General features: G+C 39.2%; 1 protein-coding gene across 1 annotated transcript in view; it reads right to left on the reverse strand.

Annotated features, from left to right (window-relative positions):
* Positions 1 to 13,813: 13,813 nt before the first annotated feature.
* The window catches only part of prcp (prolylcarboxypeptidase (angiotensinase C)), a 51,250-nt gene continuing 39,403 nt past the window's right edge, over positions 13,814 to 25,660 (reverse strand). Inside the window, exons 6-9 of the mRNA XM_072577683.1 lie at positions 22,307 to 22,476; positions 17,502 to 17,666; positions 15,908 to 16,095; positions 13,814 to 14,672 (exon numbers count right to left, since the gene is read on the reverse strand). Of these exons, the coding sequence (XP_072433784.1) occupies positions 14,474 to 14,672; positions 15,908 to 16,095; positions 17,502 to 17,666; positions 22,307 to 22,476 (722 nt within the window). The 3' untranslated portion in view covers positions 13,814 to 14,473. The remainder of the gene's footprint in view (positions 14,673 to 15,907; positions 16,096 to 17,501; positions 17,667 to 22,306; positions 22,477 to 25,660) is intronic.

A 25,660-nucleotide genomic window follows, 5' to 3' on the forward strand; every position in this document is an offset into this window, starting at 1 on the left:
AATATAAACCAATCACCCTGTGCTTTACCTTAATACCTGTTTTCTTTGTTCCTCTGCCAATCGAAGGATCCAAGGTGATGGTGCTCCAGTGGCTGCAACATGGATAATGAAACATGGCTTTTGCCAAGAAAAGGCTAGCCTGCAGGATGACCTCAAGCAGCTGTGGTCCTCGAAGGCCCAGTGTGCACTGCATCATCACAGCATAAGCAGCAATTGTCTGAGAAACATGGACCATGCAGAAGTGATGGGTGTGGGAGGACAAATGCTGTCTTCTGAAGAGACGACAACTGATTCTCCCTCAATTTGACCTTTCCACTCTCCTAGGGTATATTTTCAGCATTCCTTTGTTTTATTAATTCATTTGTGGAATGTGGTCATTGCTGGCTGGCCAGCATTTGTTGCCCTTCCCTAATTGCCCTTGAGAAGGTGTTGGTGAGCTGCCATCTTGAACTGCTGCAGTCCACATGCTGTGGGTCGACCCACAATGCCATTAGGGAGGGGATTCCAGGATTTTGACCCAGTGACAGTGAAGGAATGGCAATATATTTCCAAGTCAGGATGGCTTGGATGGGAACTTGAAAGTGGTGGTGCTCCCATTTATCTACTGCCTTAGACTTTCTGGGTGCAAGTGGTTGTGGGTTTGGAAGGTGCTATCTGAGGATCTTTGGTGAATTTCTGCAGAACATCTTGTAGATAATACACACTGCTGCTGGGTGTTGGTGGTGGATAGAGTGGATGCTTGTAAAAGGAAGTAAAATACTAGTAAAAGGAAAAGCAACTGGACAGTCTCCAAACCACTTCATACAGTGAAATCCACACACATGATGACAGCTGCCTGAGCTTTCACTGGAACATCCAGATGTTTTACAGCCTGTGCATTTGTTTCAGTGAAAACTGAGACATAAGTTATTTGACACTGCATTATGGCTGGGCTCACAACTGTGAGTGGAATTGGTCATCATTTCCACACTAGAAGGGATAGGCTCCAAGTCTATGAAGAGCCTTGTGCCAAATTGTTACCGGACTTCTCAAAGCTCCGGACAGTTGCCGGTCCAACCAATAGCCTTTAAGTTATCTGAGCAATTGGCTGTAAGTGTAAAATCAGTGCTTTTTATCATTATAGTTTTCTTGCTGTTCCTCTGTTGCCTGGCTAAGTTTTATTTCCTAGATATCTGAAAAAAGAAAGAGTAAGACAAAGACATCAGGAGGGAAGACAATGCGAAGGTAAAACATGCAATCCTACAACTTCAGGCTTGTAAATCTTGAAGGTGTCATATGAGGAACAAGATTCATTATAAGAATATTGTTACCTTTGGTGATTTCAGCCCATGAGCCATGGGCTCAGCAGAAGATATCCCAATAATGGTCTGCATTATCGCTTCCTATATGGGGTCAGGACATGCAAGGATGTCAGTCACTTTCTGGATAGTTCCTCCAGTCTTTAAATATATGTTAATCTGTCCTGCAAGACAGGGAATTGTGTCAAGTGATGTGTAAATTATTTGATTGATATGCCTGTCATTGTGAAAAAACTGAAAAAAATGGAGGAGCCACCATTAATAATACTACTAATGTTAGCACACTCTTTGTTCTTTTGCTCTGGGGTGTATTTTTCATCTGTTCCACATAGACCTCTTCCCCCTTATTGTATAACATAAAACCCGTCACTTCATATTGGCCATGAAACATCAACTTGATTTTTCTGTCCACAGATGCAATCAGATCTGGTGAGTTTCTCCAGCATTTTCTCTGTTAATTTCAAATCTTTCTCAGCCACAGTACTTTGCTTAAACTGGGCTTTCATAACCATTTATAAATTTTTAATGTCATTAATGATTACTTTGAACCATTGGTTTGGAATCAGCAGTAAATGAGCCATGTGCTGGAAGTGGTATCTGTGTAGATTTGGCATAGTCTGGTGGTACACACTCAATGGACCGAAGGGCCTCTTCTGCCCGATATAATTCTTTGACTGAGTGTTCAATGTCAATAATTTGTTCCAATTAATTCTCTTATATTTTCTTCAGTAAAGTGCAAAATTTCAGCTAATGAAATACCATTTGAGGTCTCCAAAACAATAACGTAATGTGTTTAAGATTACTCCAGATTAAGAAATACAAAAACCATAAAATTGCAATTTTAAAAGAACAATATTTTAGAACATTAGAAGCAGTATATGTCTTGTAGACATTAGTTCACTTTAGCTGGGTTTCAATGTCTCCTCTATCATGACAGACATGCAGCACACTGAATTCACAAATTCTATCCTCAAGTACTTCTCATTTAAGAAAATCTGAAAAAAAATATAAAAGATAAGTTACTTGCTGTAAGGTGCAGAAGGTATAGCAATAAGATAAAGCCATCTAGAAAAAAATGGATGACTCATTAATTTGCTAGGTAAAAACATTAACTGCAGATGCTGGAAACCAAATACTGGATTAGTGGTGCTGGAAGAGAACAGCGGTTCAGGCAGCATCCAACGAGCAGCGAAATCGACGTTTCGGGCAAAAGCCCTTCATTGGGCTTTTGCCCGAAACGTCGATTTCGCTGCTCGTTGGATGCTGCCTGAACTGCTGTGCTCTTCCAGCACCACTAATCCAGTCATTAATTTGTTACTGACTCACAGTTTAAAATTATAATTTCACTTTCAAATTGTCAGATTTATTACAATTTTTTCAATGTGGTAACTCAGATCTTCAAAATTAAACACAATCATCTTACATCACTTTCACTTCAATCACTCACTCTCACATATGCCTTGCTCACACTGAGGTATAGTATGCCACCTAGTGGAATTACTGAGAATCAAAATACCACATGACAAGGTGGACTTCCAACTTCCACCGGAAATCATTCTGAAACTACAGACTGGCAACAGATTCTGTTATGCTCAAGTATACATTGGTATTGTTAGTAACTAGACCAATACCTATTCTATCCTCTCCAAAGCACATCAATAGCATCAGAATTAATGAAGCAATTCTTCTGGTTGACGTAAAGTCACCATAGGTAAAAACAATGACTGCAGATGCTGAAAATCAAATACTGGATTAGTGGTGCTGGAAGAGCACAGCAGTTCAGGCAGCATCCAACGAGCAGCGAAATCAACGTTTCGGGCAAAAGCCCTTCATCAGGACCTGCCACACCATAGAACTATCCTCTCATTAAAGATAGATGACTGGTGGTAGTTTAATTTGAGGATCACCATGCCTCAGGTGGGAGGACAGGTCGAGAAGGAGGGCCCTTCATGGTAACTTCAGCCGATGCAGGAATTAAACCCACAGTTTTGTTATTAGTCTGTATTACACCAGCTATTCAGCCAACTGACCCAGGTGATAGCAAGACTGGAAACATTCAGACTTGGGCTGATAGCTGCCAGATAATAGTCATTCCACAAAAGTAATCACGTTCAACAAGAGAGTACATCTTAATCTCTTGACATTTAATGGCATTTATCATCACTGATACCCCTCTCATCAACAACATCCTGGGGTTACCATTGATGAACCACATTAAAAAGACAGCTGGGAAGTGCAAGTTGGATGCCAAGAATTCTGTGGGGAGTACCACCTCTTGACGCACTTATGCTTACCAACTTTTCTCTGGAAACTCAGCCTTCAGGAAAGCTCTTCTTCCTGACTACAGGATTTTGAAGTCCTCAGATAAAATGAAGCAATTTGGAGGCCTTATCCAAGTCCCTGACTGATCACTCATTATCCAAGGAATTTCCAGATTTCTCACAAATACCAACCAATGAATCATAGCCCCAATCATTTGCAGCGAGTTCTTCCATGCAAGGACAGTTATTAATTTTCAACTTCCTTGAACTGCCAGGACTTTTGAAACATCTCATCTATTACTGTGTGATTTCTCTCAAGTCTTCCATTACTTTCTGGAGGTAACAGGAACTGATAAGAGGCTTAACTAAGCGCTGCTATGTGAATGGAATTACGCTGAATCAGTCAGATCTGCTAAGAGTTAAAACTGCAGGGAACTACTGGCTCTATCAGATAAGGTATACATTTGGACAAAATATTTGGGCTTGCTCACATGCACAAAGGCATACATTTGGACAAAATGTTCAGGATTGGTCATGCACACTCATAATTCCAAATAAGGCACGTACTTGGCACAGAGACTTGTATATAAAAAGCCTTAAGAAATCCCTTTGTTCAACAACACTTCAAAGACTAACATTGTAAGAAGGTAGCCTGCATCAGGAGATGTCAAGCAGTTTCAGCCTGGCCAGCTGCAAACTCTCCTGGTTAATAATGATTGGGTTTAGTTACATAAAGCAGGGTAATGAAAGAGTGGTTGAGACATCTCTAGCATTTAAAAGTGTGTATTATTAACTACTTAATAAATGAATTGTGGTTTTATAGAGCTCCAAGTATATCCAATGTATCTTCATATATGTATTAAGTGCTGTCTCTCAGAAACAGGCAACACTGGGTCCATGTTCATTGCTCATATTTTCACATACATCCCTAAATTCATCTCTGGCAGTTCCCACTCATTGCCAGTTAGGAATTTAGCTAGTACCCTCAGTCTTGTCCCTAATAATTTCTCTAGTACATTGTCCACTTTTCTTTCTCTTTACTTTGTTTTATTGTGAACTAATTAAATCTAGTTACCATGTCTGGGGACTGACATATGATTTTTTTTTCCCAGTCCCATATCTTTCAATCCATTGTTACTACTTTGTTGAGGTATCTTGCTAATTAATGGTTGACTCACTATGGGTGCAATGGTGCTATTCTCTTATGTGTAAGAGCAAGAGTATTTCACATGAAACTTTATCTATGTTGATAAAGTGGTTTACCCCAGTAACCACAGTTCATTCTGGTATATTTCAATATGTCATCAACAAAACTGAAGCAGGGAGACCTTTCAAATTCTTTAACCTTACTTATTATTAAGAATCTAGCTAACATTTTAACCAATCCACTCTTCTCGCTGTGGATGTGGACCCACTATTTCACACAGTGCAATTGAATGAATCATAACTAAAATATTCATTACTGGTCCAAAGCTTCTTGTGACAAGTATAATTCCCTCTGGTTGATCAACATCGTTTTCTTGCAAACCTTACAAGTCATGCATGATCTCAAAAACTTTGTTATTAGGACAATTCATTGTATAATGGCATTTCATGTCACACCAGAACACCTGTTAATCATACTCCGAGAATTCCTGGGGTTCATTCTTCTGTTATAGTTCCCCAATTCCTGTCATCCATTATAATGGCCAATTACCTCTTTTCTTACTCTAATACTTCTCCTTTTCTACTGATGCTTATGGCCTTGCATCAACACTACCATTGAATCCGTTATTCTTTGTGCAAGGCAGTTGGAAATGAATGTTTTCTCAGGACGTCTAAGCTTTCCAACCGAAATTAGAAGTGCTTTTTTTTCCTGAAAATCTAACTCCAATTAATACTAGGAATCTATCTATATTCAACAACTTTGAATGGCCCACCATTTTAAGGGCACATGCTGAATTGGAATCTCCCAAGTAGGATTATTACAAACCTGTATATAGTCTGTTAAACCCCACAACATGTACTTTGAAATATCCATCCTGTTTTCTAAATTTATCAAAGTTTTACCATGCATGCAATAGGATATCTTTCTTAAAATGTTTAGCCCGTAAATATTAGCAGTTTCTAAACCTTTCCCAGTTTTCAATTGTTGAGCCTCTACCTCAGAGAACACTTCACACTTAATCTTATTTCTTAGTCATAGAGTCATAAAGCACGGAAACAGAAACTTTCGTCCAACCAGTGCATGCCGAACATAATCCCAAACTAATCTAGTCCCACCTGCCTCTTCCTGGCATATAACCCTGCAAACATTTCCCATTCATATCTCCAAATGTCTTCTAAACTTTAATTGTACCCACATCCACCACTTCCTCAGGAAGTTCATTCCACATGTAAACCACCCTTGGTGTAAAAAAAAATGCCCCTTTTGTCTATTTAAAATCTCTCTCCTCTCAACTTAAAAATGTGCCCCCGACTCAATATTTCCCATCCTAGAGAAAAGACAACTACCATTAACTCTATCTATATCTCTCATTATTTTGTAAACTTCTGTAAGCTCACCTTTCAACCTCCTACTCTCTGGTGAAAAGAAGTTCCAGCCTTTCCTTATAACTCAAACCTTCCATACCCGGCAACATCCTGCTAAATCTTTCTAAACCCTCTCCAGTTTAATAATATCCTTCCTATCACTGGGCAACCAGAACTGGACACAGTATTCATGAAGAGACTTCACCAACACCCTGTACAACCTCAACGTGAATTCCCAACTCCTATACTCAAAGGACTGAGCAACAAAGGTAAGTGTGCCAAATGCCTTTTTAACCACCCTATCTATGTGTGATGCAAATGTCAAAGAATTATGTACCTGCATCCCCATGTCCCTCTGTTCTACAACACTACCCAAGGCCCTACCATTAATTGTATAAGCCCTATCCTTGTTTGCTGTACTAAAATGCAATAACTTGCATTTATCCAGATTGAACTCCATCTGCCATTCTTCAGCCTACTGACCCATTTGATCAAGATCCCTTTGTAATCTTAGAAAACCTTCTTCACTCTCTACTATGCCTCCAATTTTGTTGTCATCTGCAAATTTACTAACCATGCCTTCTACATTCTCATCCAAATCATTTATATAAATGACAAATAAAAGAGGTCCCAGAACCAATCCCTGTGGAACATCACTGGTGATAGGCCTCCAGTCTGAAAATCAACCCTCCACCACCACTCTGTCTCCTGCCATTAAGCCAATTGGCAAGCTCACCCTGAATCCTATGTGACCTAACTTTACTAATTAGTCTACCATGCAGAACCTTGTTGAAGACTTTACTAAAATTCCAGTAAACAACATCTACTTCTCTGCCCTCATCAAACTTTTTGATAATTTCCTCAAAAAGCTTAAGATTGCAAGACAGGATTTTCCTTGCACAAAACCATGCTGACTTTCCCTAATCAACATTTGGCTCTAAATGTCCATAAATCGTAACTTTTATAATCAATTCCAACAACTTACCCTCAATCAAAGTCGGGCTCACAGGGCTATAATTCCCCAATTTCTCCTTACAACTTTTCTTAAAAAAAGGTACAACATGAGCTACATTCTCGTCATCAGGAATCTCACCTGTAGTTATAGATGATGAAAATATTTCTGCAACGGGTCTCACAATTTCCTCCCTTACTTCCCACTACGTTTTGGGATAGATCATGTCCCAGAGATTTATCTACCTTTGCATTCTCTAAGACCTCCTGAACTTCCTCTTCTGTACAGTTTTTAAAACATCAAAATTTGCTTCTCTGCATTCTCTCGACTCCATTTCTTTCTCCACAGTAAAAACTGATGCAAAATTATTCATTTACTAACTCTCCCATCTCCTGGGGTTCAACACAAAGATGACTTCCTTCTCTCTAGTTACCCTCTTACTCTTAAAGGTATTTGTAGAATCTCTTTGGAATTTCATTAATCTTATTTGCCAATGCTATCTCATACCCCGTCTTTGCCTTCCTGATTTCTTTCTTAAGAATGTCCCACACTCTTTATATTGATTAAGAGTTTCAATTGAATCATGTTGTCTCTATATAAAATAAAATTCTCTTTTATTCTTGACTAGATCCTCAAAATCTTTATCCATCCATTGTTCCTTAATCTTACCAGCCTTACCCTTCACTCTAACAGGAACACAATGCCTCTGAACTCTCGTCATCACACTCTTGAAAGCTTCCCACTTGTCAGATGTCCTTTTACCCATGAGCAGTCTATTTCAAACAACTTTTGAAAGTTCTTGCCTTATACTATTAAAATTTGCCTTAATCCAATTAAAACTTAAACTTTTATGGAAGGCTTACCCTTTTCCATAATCATTTTGAAACTAATAGAATTATGATTGCTAGACCCAAAGTGTTCCCCCACTTTTACTTCAGCCACCTGCCCTGCTTATTACCCAAAAAATGGTCTAGGTTTGCTCCTTCTCTATTAGGAGCATCCACATATTGATAAAGGAAATGTTATTGAACACATTTGGTAAATTCTTCACCATCCAAATCTTTAACACTATGGTAGCCCCAGTCAATGTTTGGAAATTTAAAATCCACCAATATGTCAACATTATTATGCTTACATATATCTGAGATCTCCCTGCATATTTGTTTCTCAATTTCTCTCTTAATACTGTAGTACAATCCCATTAATGTGATATTTCCTTTCTTCACTGGACTTTTTTTTTAGAAATATCTTCTCTAGTTTCAGCAGTAATGTTTTCCTTAATCAAAAACTCCCCCTTCATTCTTGCCTCCCTATCATTCCTATAGTATCTAAAACCTGGAATATTGAGCTGCCAGTCTTATCCATCTCTCAGCCAAGTTTTTGAATTTGCTATGACTCCCAATGCCATGTTCTTAAACCTGCCCTGAGTTGATCAGTCTTACCTGTAAGAGTCTTTGCAATGAAGTAAATGCAATTTAGTTCTTCAGAGTTACTACATACTCTGACTTGCTCTTGTCTTTCTTTTCTAATTGATGTGCACAACTCATATTCAGAATCTTCCCCAATCTTTGTATTCATACTGCTACTTTGAATTCCTCCATTTCCCCCTCTCTAACAGTATAAACTCTCCCTTAATTGAATAAAAAAATCTCCCTCCTAAGATATTGGTCTGTTTCCAGTTTAGGTAAGACCCATCCTTTTTGAATAGGTCTTTTCTAACCTAGAGGACGTTCCAACTATCTAAAAACCCGAATACCTGAACAATACACCAGCTCTTTTCAGCCATTGATTTATCTCCTTTATCCTTTCGTTCCTTCCCTCATTTGACTTTGGCATTGGGAGTAAACCAGAGATTACTACTTTTAAGGTTTTTTTAAATCTTCCATTAATCTCTTAAATTCACTCCAGACTACTTTAATCTTTTCCCTAAAAATGTCACTCTTACCAATGTATGCAATAATTTCCAGCTTCTCAATCTCACGTTCAACAATATGCTTGAAATGTTTAGCAACATCATTAATACTATCGCCAGGAAAGCAACAAACCATCCTAAGTTTATGCCCACTGCCTCAGAATCTCCTATCCCCCTGACAGGAGAGACCCCTATAGAAATAATTATATTAAATTTTGTCAAATACTGCCTAAGAATCATTTGCAAGTGTCCAATAACTGATTGTCCCTTCCATTTTCCTCAGAGAGACAATACCGTTCAACAGTTCCAAAAACGGAATATCTATTTGATAGAAGAATAGCCACTGGAGACTTTTGAACTATCTTCTTACCTTTCCCAACAGTCTCCTTCCTATCTAATTGATCCTGCTGTGTAATAACTTTTCTAAGTCTACTAGCCATCTCATTCTGTTCCAAATATACGCCTTTAATAAAATTAAGCCTAAAAAAAGGACCTTTCAATAACACCTATATATAAAATAAACTATAATTATCTACAGAAAATAATGTTTAAATGATAACATATAAATCTTAAATAGAATCAACGACTTAGCTGAATAAAAATCAACTGAATAAAAAAAGACTCCTCTTCAATAAATTCCTTTAAGGAAAAACATCTTCTCCAGAGCTGACCACGTGTAGGACTCCCTGAAACAAAAACACAACTTCTTATTTTAAAACCAACTGATCAGCTTCTCAAAAAAATAAACTTCTGCAATGTGAAAAGAATCCCTTAAAAAACACAATTTTAAAAAAAATTAGCCATTCGCTGAAGGCCTCTGAAAGGCTCTTGTTAAAAACAAAGTCATTTTCAAAAACATTGAAAAAAATTACAATCAACTCCTACAATGTGAAAAAAATCCCCTTAATGTGTATAGTTTTTTCTAAGCTTCTAAATTTAGAATTCTAAAAACTTCAGCCATTCGCTACAGACTCTGAAAACCCCATTTTAAAAAAAAAGTCTGTTTGATAAAAACAATTTTTTGAAGGGGGGGGGGGTTGTATGCAAATTAAACATGAATAAAAATCTTATATTAGTTAAATATAACTGTAATAAAATTACAATGAATTTTTAACTAAGCTTGCAATGCCAAGAGCCAACAGCAAGATCCATGCTACTCAGACATACTTATTAAATCAACAGTGCTAGGGACATGCTTTTTTTCTTGATAAAGACATAACCTCCATCCATGTATCCTCTTTAATTTGTCATTCATTGTAGGTTCAGCTTCACAAAACACACATGAATCCATGTCCCAATACTTTGCTTTTGGTCTCAGCCATTCTTTTCATGTACTCCAGTAACTCAAACACAATCTTCTGTCTGAAAAAAACATTTTAACATGCAATCTTCACCTTTATGAGACCATCCTCCTCTACCAATATCAACCTGGGTTCAAGCCAGTCAGCAAGACAGAAACCAAGATGCCTCTGGTTGTGGAAAGAGTTTATTAACGACTCAGTCTTAAAGCTCCTCCTCCAGTTGTCCCCAGCAACACAAATACCAGTCTTCAGCCAATTTGATTCACTTCACATGATATCAAGAAACAGTTGGAGGAACTAAATACTGCAACATTCCAGCAATTGTACTGAAGACTTGTGCTCCAGAAATTGCCACTCCCCTCACCAACCTTTTCCAGTACATTTACAACATGGGCATTGACTCGACAATGCGGAAGATTGCCCAGATATGTCCTGTACATAAAAAGTAAGAGAAATCTAACTCAGCCAATTAACACTCCATCGGTCTACTCTCGATCGTCAGTAAAGTGATGGACAATGTCATCAGCAGTGCTATCAAGCAGCACCTGGTCAGCAATAACCTACTCGGTGACGCTCACTTTGGGTTCCCTCCAGATGCAAGTCCCATCTGCTCCTCCCCTTTGGTGGAGAGACGAGAGGAAAATTACTACAATTAACTGTCCCTAAGGTACTCAGAGACCATCTGCATCATTCCCTACGTCAATTCAGGATTTGATTTCCTTAAGGTTGGCAGCTTTCGTGGTCACATCAACCTGTGCCAACCACATTAAAATCAGCTAATAGCTGGGTTAGGGAACAGGATTTGACATTTTTATGACACGGGTGAGTTTCAGAGCCACAGAAAGCTTTAGGAATAGTGGAATTTACCTAAATTGTACCAGGACCAATGGCCCTGCCAGTAATGTGAGTAGAACTATGGCAGAACATTTATAATAATAGCAGAAGGAAGGCAAAAAAATCTTGCAGCATTTGGAATGAGCTAAGAATAAAAGCAAGCTAAGTGGGGAAAAAGAGCTAAGGAGAACCATACCATTGCAACGATAGGAGGATAAGCAAAATAAATAGAGAAAGGGTACTGATATGAGATTAGAGTGGTGCTGGAAAAGCACAGCAGGTCAGGCAGCATCCGAGGAGCAGGAAAATCGATGTTTTGAGGAAAAAGCCCTTTATCAAGTGTCTGATGAAGGGCTTTTGCCCGAAACATCGATTTTCCTGCTCCTCGGATGCTGCCTGACCTGCTGTGCTTTTCCAGCACCACTCTGATCTTGACTATAATCTCCAGTATCCACCTCCACCTGATGTGTCATTCATCATTAATGGCGGTCCCTCACAGACAAGGACGACTCTCATCCACTTTCAAGGTGAGTCTATGTGTGGCTGTACAGATCAATGCAAATACCACAGGCTCTGTTACACTTGGGGCAGAAGGTGGTCGCAGGAAGGGGTAGGTTGGGCATTGGTGTAGCAGCACACTCCTTTCATTATTTGCACCTGGCTTCTGCTTTTTTCCACCAGCAAGACTCGAGATGCTCGATGTCATCCCATATATTGCTCTTCTACTGTGGACGGTCTTGGGGTAGTGATTCCCAGGTGTCTGTGGGAATGCTGCATTTCACCAGTGAGCGCTTCCACTTGGTGCTCACATCCTGTTTTGAAACTGAGAGTAGAGCACCTGCTTGGGGACTCTCATGTTGATCATGCAGACAACATAGCCAGCTCATCGTAGCCAATCAAGGGTGCTTAGTGACTCCATGCTAGCAAGTTGGCCTGATCGAAGACATACGAACACCAGTGTCCTTCTCCCAACAGATTTGCAGGATCTTGCACAGGCAGCGTTGATAGTACCGCTCCAGCACCTTGAGCCATATAGGGGGGTGGGAATCACCACAGCTCTGTGAACCATGATTTTGGTGTTGAATCTGATATTATCGACATCGAACACCCTTTTCCTCAGGCGGCTGAAGGCTGTGTTAGCACAATGGAGGCAATGGTGGATCTGTTCATCAATAGCTCCTTTGGGATACAGGACACTCCCCGGGTCCTGGAAGTGGTTAACGCTCTCCAAGGCCTCCTCGTGGTCCTTGATGATCGTGGATTCGCTCCCCTACAATGCTGGGCCAGTTTGGTGGAGGACCTGCCTCTTGCAGATGTTCATGGCGAGATCCATGTTCTCATATGCTTCTGTAAAGATCTGGAATACATCCGCTGAGATTGCATAAGTGGTTTGGGACTGCAATGATTACAAGTCAGACAACTAATTAGATTAGGGAGGTACGATACTATAAGCATGCCAAAAAATTGGCTTCAGCCAGGGATCAAGCCATTATCAATCATAATATCTTAGGAGACATGGAATATGACCAAAACAAAGACTTTCTAACAAGGCAATTTCAACCATGACAAAGGAAGTTGAAATGTGGTGATACAGAAGCAAAGCTACTTTGGATGTAATTTTAAAATGCGAGAATGGATTGCCATACTTGAGTATACTGCCAGCATTCACCATCCGAGACAAAAATGAAGAATGGTCACTTGAGTAAGAAATCAGAGAATGTTTTACATGAAACTATATTCTAGTATGACTTAGCAACATCAGAAAAGCGAAGAAGATTACCTCAGAGTATGACAGGATCTTGATGGGCTAGTGGGCTGAGAAGTGGCAGATGGAGTTTAATTTAGATAAGCGTGAGGTGCTGCATTTAAAGGCAAATCAGACCAGGACTTATATACTTAACAATAAGGTCATGGGGAGTGTTACTGAACAAAGAGATCTTGGCATACAGGTTCACAGCTCCTTGATAGTAGAGTCACAGGTAGATAGGATAGTGATGAAGGCGTTTGGTATGCTTTTCTTAATGGAATGAGCATCGAGGAGAGGAGTTGGGAGGTCATGTTGCAGCTATCAGGGACATTGGTTAGGCCACTTTTGGAATATTGTGTGCAATTTTGGTCTCCCTCCTATCAAAAGGATGTTGTGAAACTTGAAAGGTTTCAGAAAAGATTTACAAGAATCTTGTCAGGGTTGGAGGATTTGAGCTACAGGGCGAGGCTGAATAGGCTGAGGCTGTTTTCCCTGAAGCATTGGAGGCTGAGGGGTGACCTTATAAGGTTTAAAAGATTATGAGGAGCATGGATAGGGTAAATAGACAAGGTTTTTTCCCCTGGTTTGGGGGAGCCCATAACTAGAGGACAAAGGTTTAGGGCAAGAGGGGAAAGATATAAAAGAGACCTAAGGGGCAACTTTTTCATGCAGAGGGTGGTGCATGCAGCTGCCAGAGGAAGTGCTGGAGGTTGGTACAATTACAACATTTAAAAGGCATCTTGATGGGTGTATGAATAGGAAGGGTTTAGAGGGATATGGACCAAGTACTGGCAAATGGGACTATATTAGGTTAGGATATCTGGTCGGCATGGATGAGTTGGACCAAAGAGTCTGTTTCCATGCTGTACATCTCTATGACTCTACGACTTCAAAAAAAAGGCACTAAAATGCTGCTGTGATCCACATGGTGCAGAGATAACTTCAAAATTTTCCAAAGGTTTAAGTGAAAGATATAAATATAATACACAAGACAAACTGATTTTCCCATCTTGTGCATGTGATTTATTTGAAGAAAGCACGATAACAATCTAAACCTTAAGACCTTTCAAACATTGAATAAATGTAACATCAAAAAGATATACATGAATAATGTTAAAGGAACATAATAATGAAAAACAAAGTACATAGTTTCAATTACAAGCTCTTCAATTGTTCTTCGATTGGGAAACATGGAGTTATGAAACTTGTACCATTTCCTCTTGTTACAAAGTTATGGAATTATTTACAATTCCACTGAACCACAACTTTTATTTGAACCAGAAAGGTCTGACCTGCAAACCACAATTTAAGGATGTAATTGAACACAGTACAATATGAGTTAATAATCAAAGTCATAAAACATTCTAATTTGTGTGCATAACAGATTAACAGGGCATGATTTGGATTACAAAACAAGATTCATTTGGTAAAAAAAAATTCTACTCAACTCGCATCAGCAAGTATAAACTTTGTCATGCACAAAATGTAAAATTTATTTTCTAGGCAATATGAAGGCATCAATTGAACATACTGTATTGTGAAAGGACCGTACAGCTAAATCAAGTCAAAAATCAGTAACATTCAGGAGCTTCATCCCATATAGAACATAGCTCAATGAGCAAGAGTCGAGCATCTTTCATTTTACGATAGCAGTGGTTTAGATTTTTGCCTGTTCAATCCACTTTTTAAAGTATTTAACTTCCAGAGCTCGTGCTTTCTGAACAGACACAGGGTCCTCTTTGTTGCTAGAGCGCAGATCTAAATGATGAGCTCCCTCAGGAATAAGTATGGCAATCAACGTATCAGAGATAGATTTAGTCACACCTCCACTTGCCCAGGGATCCAAACCACCATTGCTGTGAGAAGCAAATAAAACTTATAGTTAATATAAAGTTCAAATATGATTTTACAGAATAAGTTCAGAAAACTCTTGTTTAAAGGCCTTTCAAATAGCATGTTTTAATTTCAGTGTGATTGCAGGTTTAGGAACATTCAGCAGTAGCACTGATTTCAGATTTGTTTTAGCAAGGTTACCAAGTGTTTTCTGAAAAGTAAACAGCTGCTTTCTGCCTCTCTTCACAACTTTCCCAACTTGCTGCCTCTCTCACTCTAATGACCCTCCTATTCACTGCCTCCTTCCCAGGCCTCAGCTTATCACCATGTTTTCTGCTCTGTTAACCATCCCAGTTCATGGCATCGCTCATTCACAACCTTCTGATACATGACAAAAATGTTAATTCTCTTTGTCTCCACATGTATTTATGAATTATTCAACATGTCCACATCTCCATTTTCTTTAAATTAAACTTTAATTTAAATCTCACTATTTGTTTCATCACGTTTTGATATTCTTTGTGTCTGGATTGAACCTGTGCTAGTTTTTGTACTTTGCCTTCTTTATCTTTTAGTTTTATGCTGTATCTTCTCACTTTATTTGTCCAAGGCTGTTCTTTGTCAGGTAAAGCCCATCTGTATTAGGGTATAAGCTTATACTATTTTACATTCAATTCATTTTTGAATACCACCTCAGGAGGCAGGGATAAAAATCCCAATAGCTTCATAGTTTCATAAAAAACAAGCTGTCTACAAGAAAACTAATCTCCAAGATAATCAAATCCACAAACTGGGATTCCATATTTGGAAATCAATTGTTCATTTATAGTTGCCTAACACTGGAACAGTGACAAGAAAGATATGCGTTCTTACAGTTTCCAACACGAATACCACCTAATAACTTGCTTGGCTGGACATCTGCTTTTTATTTCAGTTGTGACTATGACATTAAAAGGATCTAAATGATCACAACATACTGCTGATTGGTAATAGGAAAAAAAACAGACTTATGTATAAAGATTTTTACATTCCCTATTCATTCAACTTTTCTAGTACCTATTTGAATAGGTTATTGCCACAAATCTCCAACATAACCATTGAACATTTCTTTTTACACCAGAAGTTGCCTTCATACATCAGCACCATCACAGCTGTAATAAGATTTCTTTCTTCTAAAATAGCCATTTTATTTTTATATCCAAAATAAACTTTGGTTTTCAAATGATGCTTGAATATTTTGCTAGTTTTAAAAACGCACCTGAAGACAATATTGCTGTGTGAGCTGATATTTTTCCCACCATAGACTGTAGTTATCCATTGAGGTCTAGGACGTAATCCCCAGTCTTTCTTGCAGTTATCAGAGAATGATTGGAGGTCCCACGGCATTGGTTCAAACATGTCATTGATGCCATCTGAACACGAAGGCATCACCATTTCTGTACAAGTCTAATAGCAAAAAAAGGCAAAAATATAAATCAGTAAACATTTTTTTAAAAGATATCTTTGTTTAAATTGCACATTAGAAACTGAGACAAAGATGTTCAAGTTATGTGTACTGTAAAATTGTATAGATCATTCATGGGACACTATTTAAGAAATGTTTAAACAACCACTCACTCAACACGAACCAACACCAGAAAAGCTGGCTGACTTTACCTTTCCCTCACTTATAAAACTAAAACCAATTGTAGCTCTTTAATAAACAATGGCTATTATGAGATAGATAGGAATTTGAATATGGCCCATCCTGACCTGAATGGCTTAGACCCAGAATAAGAAAAATTAGTTGCATATTTAAGTTTAATTCTAAGCATGGACTAATGGAAAAAAAGGGAAAAAGCACAACACCATGTTTAAAGCGGAAATAAATGGAACAGGGATAAATTCCCAAATTGCCACCTAATAACCTCATGCTACTAAGACAAGTAGCATGAAACATTCAGAGGTGATTTGGATGGAGTCGGGTTACAGCAGGTATAGCAAGCAGTCAGGAAAGTAAATGTCATGTTGGTCTTTATTGCAATAGTTAGAGTAGCTGAATAAAGAAATCTTACTCCAAATGTATGTGGTTTTAGTGAGACCACACCTGAAATACTGTGATCAATTTTGATCTCCATACTTGAAGAAGTATATACATCCAATACAGCAGCATACCAAAGGTACACTACATTGATTCTTGGAAGAATTAGGTATATAGTCTTTGGAGGTTAGAAGAATGAAAGGTGATCTCACAGTATTCCAGCTGTGCCTAACTAATGTTTTATATGCTCTATCAGAGCCTCGTTGGTCTTGTATTCAATGTTTTGACTAATAAAGCAAAATATCCCATTTGCCCACCTTATCTATCTCTCATGATGCCTAGCATGATCTATGAATCTGTTCACCAAGGTCTCTCTGATGCTCTGTACTTCATATAGCCCTACCATTCATGAATTCCCTCACCTTGTTAATGCATCACCTCACTCTTCAGGACTAAATTCCATTTGCCACTGTTCAGCTCAACTGACTAGCCCATCTCTATCTTCCTCAATTTTTCGCACACCACTAATTTTTGTATAATCTGTGACCCTACTGATCATACTTCCTACATGAATGTCTAGATCTCAAACAAACAACAAACAGCAAGGGACCCTGACTGAATCATGCAGTACATCAGGGGACAGGAGGCTTTGGTCAAAACTTAATAGTCAGCAGAAGGGTCAGGTCACTGCAAAGATGCACCAAAATAAATATTACATGAAATACCTTACGTTATATGCTCTCATTGCAAACAAAATGTCCTCTATTAGAATGCACTTGGCATGCTCATGCAACACCACCGTCACACATGCTCGATATGTAAGGATAGTCACCTGGTAATCCCAGCCTTGATCATCAAGACTGGAAGTTGCAGTCTGTGATATATTCAGGCATGCTACATTGCCAGTGTAGTTATAATATATATTCACAGCCTTAAAGATGTTTTGCAGCAGGGATTCTGCTGGTAGTGAGGGGTTCTGAAGAAAGGTACAAATAACCTGCAAAGAATTAATTTTTTAAAAACAGATTAACATGACTTGAAGAAAGCTTCGCCAGATTCAACATATACACAATTCATGAAATACTGGCACATGCTCAGATAACTTTTAAAATATACGTCTGTTTTACCCCTGGGCATATCCCTGCTGAAGTGCAAGATGGTATATTATTTTAGTTCTCCAATACATAAAATCTTATGTAGTGCTCTGCAGTTTGCTATTGAAGCTTTAAAAGATGTTCATAAGTAACAGAAACTCCAGCTCATATGACTTCTTGCATTATTTGGGATCACAACAGAGGTCCTTCTTTTAATGAATACATATATAAAATACACCTTTTATTCACTGCTCGTCTATATGTGTATGTACAATTTTAGGCTGATAATAAAAGGTCAATTTTCATATATTTTTTATGCACTAAACCAAACATATTAATTTTTAAATCTGACAATAAATGCAAAATTATCAAATGCACTCCACTGTCTCTACTATTGTTATACAAATGATTAATGTAAAAAACTGATTTGCAGCACATCCTCAACAAGTGCAACTTTAATCTTCAAGATGATATGATATTTTGTAAGTTTATATAAACTCAAAGTCAAAAACATAGAATATTAAGTCAGTTCCTTAAAAATATTAAATAGAGTCATAGAGTCATAGAAATGTACATCACAGAAACAGACTTCTCTGCCCAACCCGTCCATGCCGACCAGATATCCCAACCCAATCTAGTCCCACCTGCCAGCACCTGCCCCATATCCCTCCAAACCCTTCCTATTCTCATACCCATCCAGATGCCTTTTAAATGTTGCAATTGTACTTGCCTCCACCACTTCCACTGGTAACTCATTCCATACAAGTACCACCCTCTGAGTGAAAATGTTGCCCCGTAGGTCTCTTTTATATCTTTCCCCTCTCTTTTATATCTTTCTCTCAAGTTCTGGACTCCCTGACCCCAGGGAAAAGACTTTGTCTATTTATCCTATCCATGCCTCTCATGATTTTATAAACCTCAGTCTCCGATGCTCCTGGGAAAACAGCCCTAGACTATTCAACCTTTCCCTATAGCTCAAATCCTCCAACCCTGGCAACATCCTCATAAATCTTTTCTGAATCCTTTCAAGTTTCACAACATCTTTCCGATAGGAAGGAGACCAGAATTGCACACAACATTCCAAAAGTGGCCTAACCAATGTCCTGTACAGCCGCAACACGACCTCCCAACTCCTGCACTCAATATTCTGACCAAGAAAGGAAAACATACCAAATGCCTTCTTCACTATCCTATCAACCTGTGACTCCACTTTCAAGGAGCTATGAACCTGCACTCCAAGGTCTCTTTGTTCAGCAACACTGCCTTCGACCTTACCATTAAGTGTATAAGTCCTGCTAAGATTTGCTTTCCCAAAATGCAGCAACTCACATTTATCTAGATTAAACTCCATCTGCCTCTTCTCAGTCCATTGGCCCATCTGATCAAGATCCAGTTGTAATCTAAGGTGACCTTCTTCACTGTCCACTACACCTCCAATTTTGGTGTCATCAGCAAACTTACCAACTATACCTCTTATGCTCATATCCAAATCATTTATATAAAAGTAGTGGACCCACCGCCAATCCTTGTGGCACTCCACTGGTCACAGGCCTCCAGTCTGAAAAACAACCCTCCAACCACCACCCTCTGTCTTCTACTTTCAAGCGAGTTCTCCCTGTATTCCGTGAGATCTAACCTTGCTAACCAGTCTCTCATGGGGAACCTTGTCGAACTCCTTACTGAAGTCCAGAGAGATCACATCTACCACTCCGCCCTCGTCAATCTCCTTTGTTACTTCTTCAAAAACCTCAATCAAGTTTGTGAGACATGATTTCCCACGCACAAAGCCATTTTGACTATCCCTAATCAGTCCTTGCCTTTCCAAATACATGTACATCCTGTCCCTCAGGATTCCCTCCAACAACTTGCTCACCACCGATGTCAGGCTCACCGGTCTATAGTTCCCTGGCTTGTCCTTACCACCCTTCTTAAACAGTGGCACCACATTAACCAACCTTCAGTCTTCCAGAACCTCACCTGTGACTATCGATGATACAATTATCTCAGTAAGAGGTCCAGCAATCACTTCCCTAGCTTCCCACAGAGTTCTAGGGTACACCTGATCAGGTCCTGGAGATTTATCCATTTTTATGCGTTTCAAGACATCCAGCACTTCCTCCTCTATAATCTGGACATTTTTAAAATGTCACCATCTACTTCCGTACATTCTACATCTTCCATGTCCTTTTCTCATGCAAAACACTCATTTAGTATCTGCCCCATCTCCTGCGGCTCCACAAAGGTTGCCTCGCTGATCTTTGAGGGGCCCTATTCTCTCACTAGTTACCCTTTTGTCCTTAATGTATTTGTAAAATCACTATGGATTCTCCTTAACTCTATTTGCCAAAACTATCTCATGTCCCCTTTTTGCCCTCCTGATTTCTCTCTTAAGTATACTCCTACTGTCTTTATACTCTTCTAAGGATTCACTCGATCTATGCTAACATAAATCTAACATATGCTTCCTTCTTTTTCTTAACCAAACCCTCAACCAAACCAAACTAATTTCTTTAGTCATCCATCATTCCCTATACCTCCCAGCCTTTCCTTTCACCCTAACAGGAATATACTTTCTCTGGACTCTCGTTATCTCATTTCTGAAGGCTTCCCATTTTCCAGCCATCCCTTTACCTGTGAACATCTGCGCCCAATCAGCTTTTGAAAGTTCTTGCCTAATACCATCAAACTTGGCCTTCCTCCAATTTAGAACTTCTACTTTTAGATCTGGTCTATCCTTTTCCATCACTATTTAAAAACTCAATTAGATTAGATTAGATTACTTACAGTGTGGAAACAGGCCCTTCGGCCCAACAAGTCCACACCGACCTGCCGAAGTGTAACCCACCCAGACCCATTCTCCTACATTTACCCCTTCACCTAACACTACAGGCAATTTAGCATGGTCAATTCACCTAACCTGCACATTTTTGGATTGTGGGAGGAAACCCACACAGACACGGGGAGAATGTGCAAACTCCACACAGAGAGTCACCTGAGGCGGGAATTGAACCCGGGTCTCTGGCACTGTGAGGCAGCAGTGCTAACCACTGTGCCACCGTGCCGCCCACTAAACTAACAGAATTACTGTCGCTGGCCCCAAAGTGCTCCCCAACTGACACCTTAATCACCTGTCCTGCCTTATTTCCCAAAAGTAGGTCAGGTTTTGCACCTTCTCTAATAGGTATATCCACATACTGAATCAGAAAATTGTCTTGTACACACTTAACAAATTCCTCTCCATTTAAACCCTTAACACTATGGCAGTCCCAGTCAACGTTTGCAAAGTTAAAAGCCCTTACCATAACCACCCTATTATTCTTACAGATAGCTGAGATCTCCTTACAAGTTTGTTTCTCAATTTCCCTCTGACTATTAGGGGGTCTGTAATACAATCCTAATTAGGTGATCATCCCTTTCTTATTTCTCAGTTCCACCCAAATAACTTCCCTGGATGTATTTCCGGGAATATCCTCCCTCAGCACAGCTGTAATGCTGTCCCTTATCAAAAACACCATTCCCCCTCCTCTCTTGCCTCTCTTTCTATGCTTCCTGGAGCATTTGTATCCTGGAACATTAAGCTGTCAGTCCTGTCCATCCCTGAGCCATGTTTCTGTAATTGTTATGATATCCAGTCCCATGTTCCTAACCATGCCCTGAGTTCATCTGCCTTCCCTGTTAGGCCTCTTGCACTGAATAAATGCAGTTTAATTTATCAGTCCTACCTTGTTCTCTGCTTTGTCCCTGCCTGCTCTGACTATTTGACTCACCTTAATCTCAACTGTACCAGTCTCAGACTGAAATGTTTCCTCACTATCTCCCTGGGTCACCCCCACACCTTACAAGTTTAAATCCTCCCAAGCAGCTCTAGCAAATAAATTTCAGCTCAGAATATGACCATTGAGTTCACTGCACCATAAATTTGATTTATTGCTAATTCCATTTCTCTGCTCCTTACCAACCCTCTTAACATTTTCCTTCACTATTAAATTCTTGTCAATTCTTTCTCAATGTTTTGATTGTCTCTCTATTTTAATAGCTACTTGTCAAAAATACCCATCATATTTTAATAACTCCTGCATGTAATTTTATGTCTGATACCTAGTATTATTGCAATTAATTTTAATAAAATATAAAGAACAGCATCGCTTGTTAGTTGTGAATAAAATTAATGTGAAAATTAAAGTGCATAAAATTGATTTGCTCCACTCTTTAATGCAATACATGTTAAAGTGCAATACATATTCAAACAACCTTTTATGCAAAATAAATTCCAAAACACACACAGTTACTTTTCATGGTAAATATTATAGAAATTATCCCAGATAGCTAGAGTAGAACACCTTGATAGTTGTAATCTTATCTGTCCTCAGATGGGCATATATTAATGAAATCATTTTGGTCAAAACACTGTGATAGAACTTTACCAGAGCAGAACACAAGTAGAAAGCTTGGATTTCAGAGTTTAAACTTTCTTTCCATGAATAATCTTTCTCCCTTTTCCAATCCCCCTTTCGTATTCATTGACAAATTACACATTAATTACCTTAATAGGCCAAGCAGGAAGAGGCTGTAAAAAATTGGCCTCGTATGGGTAGTCCACCATAGCCAGATTAACCCAAGTATTGCTGAGCCATGATTTGAAGAATGTCACATCCGTAGCTTGTAATGGTGAACAGAGATGGAAGGTGTGGGAAAGAAAATTTAAACCTTCCGCTAAAAATGGAAAACAATAAAAAAAGTCAAAAAATGTTGTGTTAATGCAGGGATATCAATAGCTACAGCTTAGAAATTATAAACTAACCTAAACAGACAAGTTTAAAGCCAACTGGATAAAAGTTTAGTATTTCATGCAATAAGTGAAAGTGGGCAACTGCAGAGCAAGTTTTAACTGGAGTAAAAGCTCAACAATCAGGTAATTATAGAGGAATGAATATTGCAGCACAGAAAGAAACCCTTTCTCCAATTGCAACCACGTTAGTCATCAAGTATCTACCTACCCAAACCTATTGGTCCATTGTCTTGTTTGCTATGGTGTTTCAAGTTTTCATCTAAATTCTTGTTAAATGTTATACTAGTTCTCACCTCTACCATTTACTTTTGTTTCCTTAGGTGTTACAGATAAAGCCAACTTTTGATACAACACAAGTTTCCAAATCAAATAACTGTCCAGCAAATGTACAACTTCATTCAACCATGTCATTTGCCTGTAACAGTTCCTTCACATTTGTATGGAACCTGTACCAGGATGAAGTTAATAGTTAAAAAGGGCCACAGCCAGAGCATGAGACTAATAAAATATGCTGAATACCTTACCTGAAATGTAGGTTACACAATTCATCCACATTTATGAGGGAAGGGAAAATTAATTTTGATGTTTGGGAAAATTAAAAACAAGTGCTAACAATAGTCAGTTAATAGTATTTCAGGAAGTGTGGCCTGAACTATTGTACCTGAGTTATGTCCGGTTCTGAGCCCTAGACATCTGATCTAAGAAACACAGAGACCTCCATTCTTACAGACAACTGTTAAAACTGTGGTATCAAATTCAGTGAGTTTGCAAGTTAGCTTTAAATGGACACACTTATGTGCTTTCAATTATATTTATTACATTTTCAGTCTGTCACTTAACTGGGCAAGTAATGTGCTCAAATGTGCTACCATGATGCCTAGGCCCCTTGCCATCATAGTAGCCCACAAACCTACCACTACACTGAAACATGAATGAATTTAAAAGGGCCTCGTACCAACAGCCAGCAGAACGAGCATCATGTACAAAATACTCTACAAGTACTGCCACAAGCATTACATTGGACTGATGGGCAGAAAACTAGCCACCAAAAGTCATGACTCGTATCCATACACACAGACAAAGAGGGGCACCAGTTCAATTGGGACAATACATCCATCCTGGGACTGGCTAACCAAAGACAAACACAGGAATTCCTAGATGCCTGGCATTCAAACCGGAAATCCATTAACAAACATATCAATTTGGATCCCATTTACCAACCTCTCAGAAACAGAACTGGAAGTGATATCACCCACCACAACAGATGAAGATATATAAATAGCAAGCGGGGCAGAACACCAGAGCTTCACCGGAGGCTAACTGATGATGTTATCTAGCATGGTAACAAAATGTCTGAGAACAAATCTACCAGTTCAGCGAGCAAATTTACAACCTGATCCATAACCTGAGCTACAAATCTTCTCCAAAATCGTGCTGAAAGGTGTTCTGTGACTTACGTGGTTCCTATTGTAATTTTGTTCTTTTTTGGATATGGCACATTACCTATGGGACCTCAGAGGTCAAAATGAAAAGCATTTGGACACATCTGATTGAAGGAATCCTGAAATTACAGCCGCATATAGGGCTAGAAATTGGTCCTTAAGTAATTTCTTTAGTCATCGTGCTCACACTGTCATATCAATGCTGCGAGGTAGGTAGGCATGCAAATTTGGTTTCCACATTCTTATTTACTAGATCTTTTTACTTAAATAGTTAGCAACTAATCGAGCAGTGTGTACTGACAGCATGTGGTGCAGTTAGCCTGATTTTCTTAAAGCTGTATTTCCTTCTTAAAGAGAAGTTGCACTGAACCAGAAACTGCTGTTGAAGTCTATGGCTACAACGCTAAAGAGGGAAATTGGAACATCAAGGTATACCGAGCATCCCCAGGTTCATAGATGGGGCTTGTTGCAGTTCCAGAATTGTAAAAAGGGCCCACCTGAGTCATCCCAGCACCAATTCATCATGTGTGTACAATCCCAGACAGGCATGCAGCAAGCACATTTATTTAAAGGGCTTGAACAGCTTGGCTCCACTGATGCTGAAGCTGATGAGTATTGGTTCCATTGATGAGTACATAATCCTTGGCAGGAAGGCAAGGATATCACCTGCAGCTTTGAGGTGAGGGGTCACTGCAGTATCCCACACTGCCAAATGATGGTAGAGAAGCTGATGCCCTGGTTGGGTCCTCAGACTTGGTGCACGTCTGTAAAAGTGTCCACCCTGACTCCAGCATTCCCTAATCTGAGATTTCAAGGATAAGACTCCAGAATCAACTGTTTTTACATTTCTCGGATATATATATCCTATATTCTAGTTGCCCCATTGTAGCTGATGCCATGGCTGAGCTGGATTGTACTCTAACCACCAATCTATTGTGCTGGAGTACAACCAATTCTGGGACTTGTTCCATTAATTATGAGTCAATTGAAGAAAAGAGCATAATGTTTCCTCTCCTGGAGGCCACTGTGGGATGTTAGCAAGGCTCAGAATACATAAAGTGGTCAAGCAGTTAAAATACGAGGTGCTCAACCTGGAGTCCCCATCTTGGTGGTGAGGAGGCCTGGTCAGCAAACTGGCAAGAGATAGAAACTAAAGTCAAGGGATTTTGACTGCTGGTTTTAAATTGCTGTAGTGGCCACTATGTCATAGTGCCAATTATTTTAACTACGTTTGATTCTTCCTCCTGAACTTGTCACCAAAATACCACTGAAATCTGTTGACTTCTTCTGGGACAGAAGAATACAGTGTGTCCCTATGGTGGTGCAAGGTGATCCCCTTTGGGAGGGTGGTCTTGTAGGTGTACCTTTTCACTCAGCTATATTTCAAAATGTCCTTCTAGATGGTATGCTCTGCCAACTCATTTTTTCCAATAGCTATATGGCGTCCATTATGACATGCAGCTCCTGCTTATAAAAAAATGTTTTATTCTTTCATCAGATGTGACTGTCACTGGCAAGGCTAATTGCTCTGATGAGGTGATGGTGAGTTGTTTCCCTGAACTGTTACAGTCCATCTGTAGGTTTCTCTGCCTCACTGCTGTATCTTTTACCAAGAACCAACTAAGCTCTGTCCTCCAGCAGTAGCACTCTCCAGCCAAGAATGGCA

This window comes from Chiloscyllium punctatum, chromosome 9 (assembly GCF_047496795.1).
Source record: "Chiloscyllium punctatum isolate Juve2018m chromosome 9, sChiPun1.3, whole genome shotgun sequence".
NCBI classification, from domain to species: Eukaryota; Metazoa; Chordata; class Chondrichthyes; order Orectolobiformes; family Hemiscylliidae; genus Chiloscyllium; species Chiloscyllium punctatum.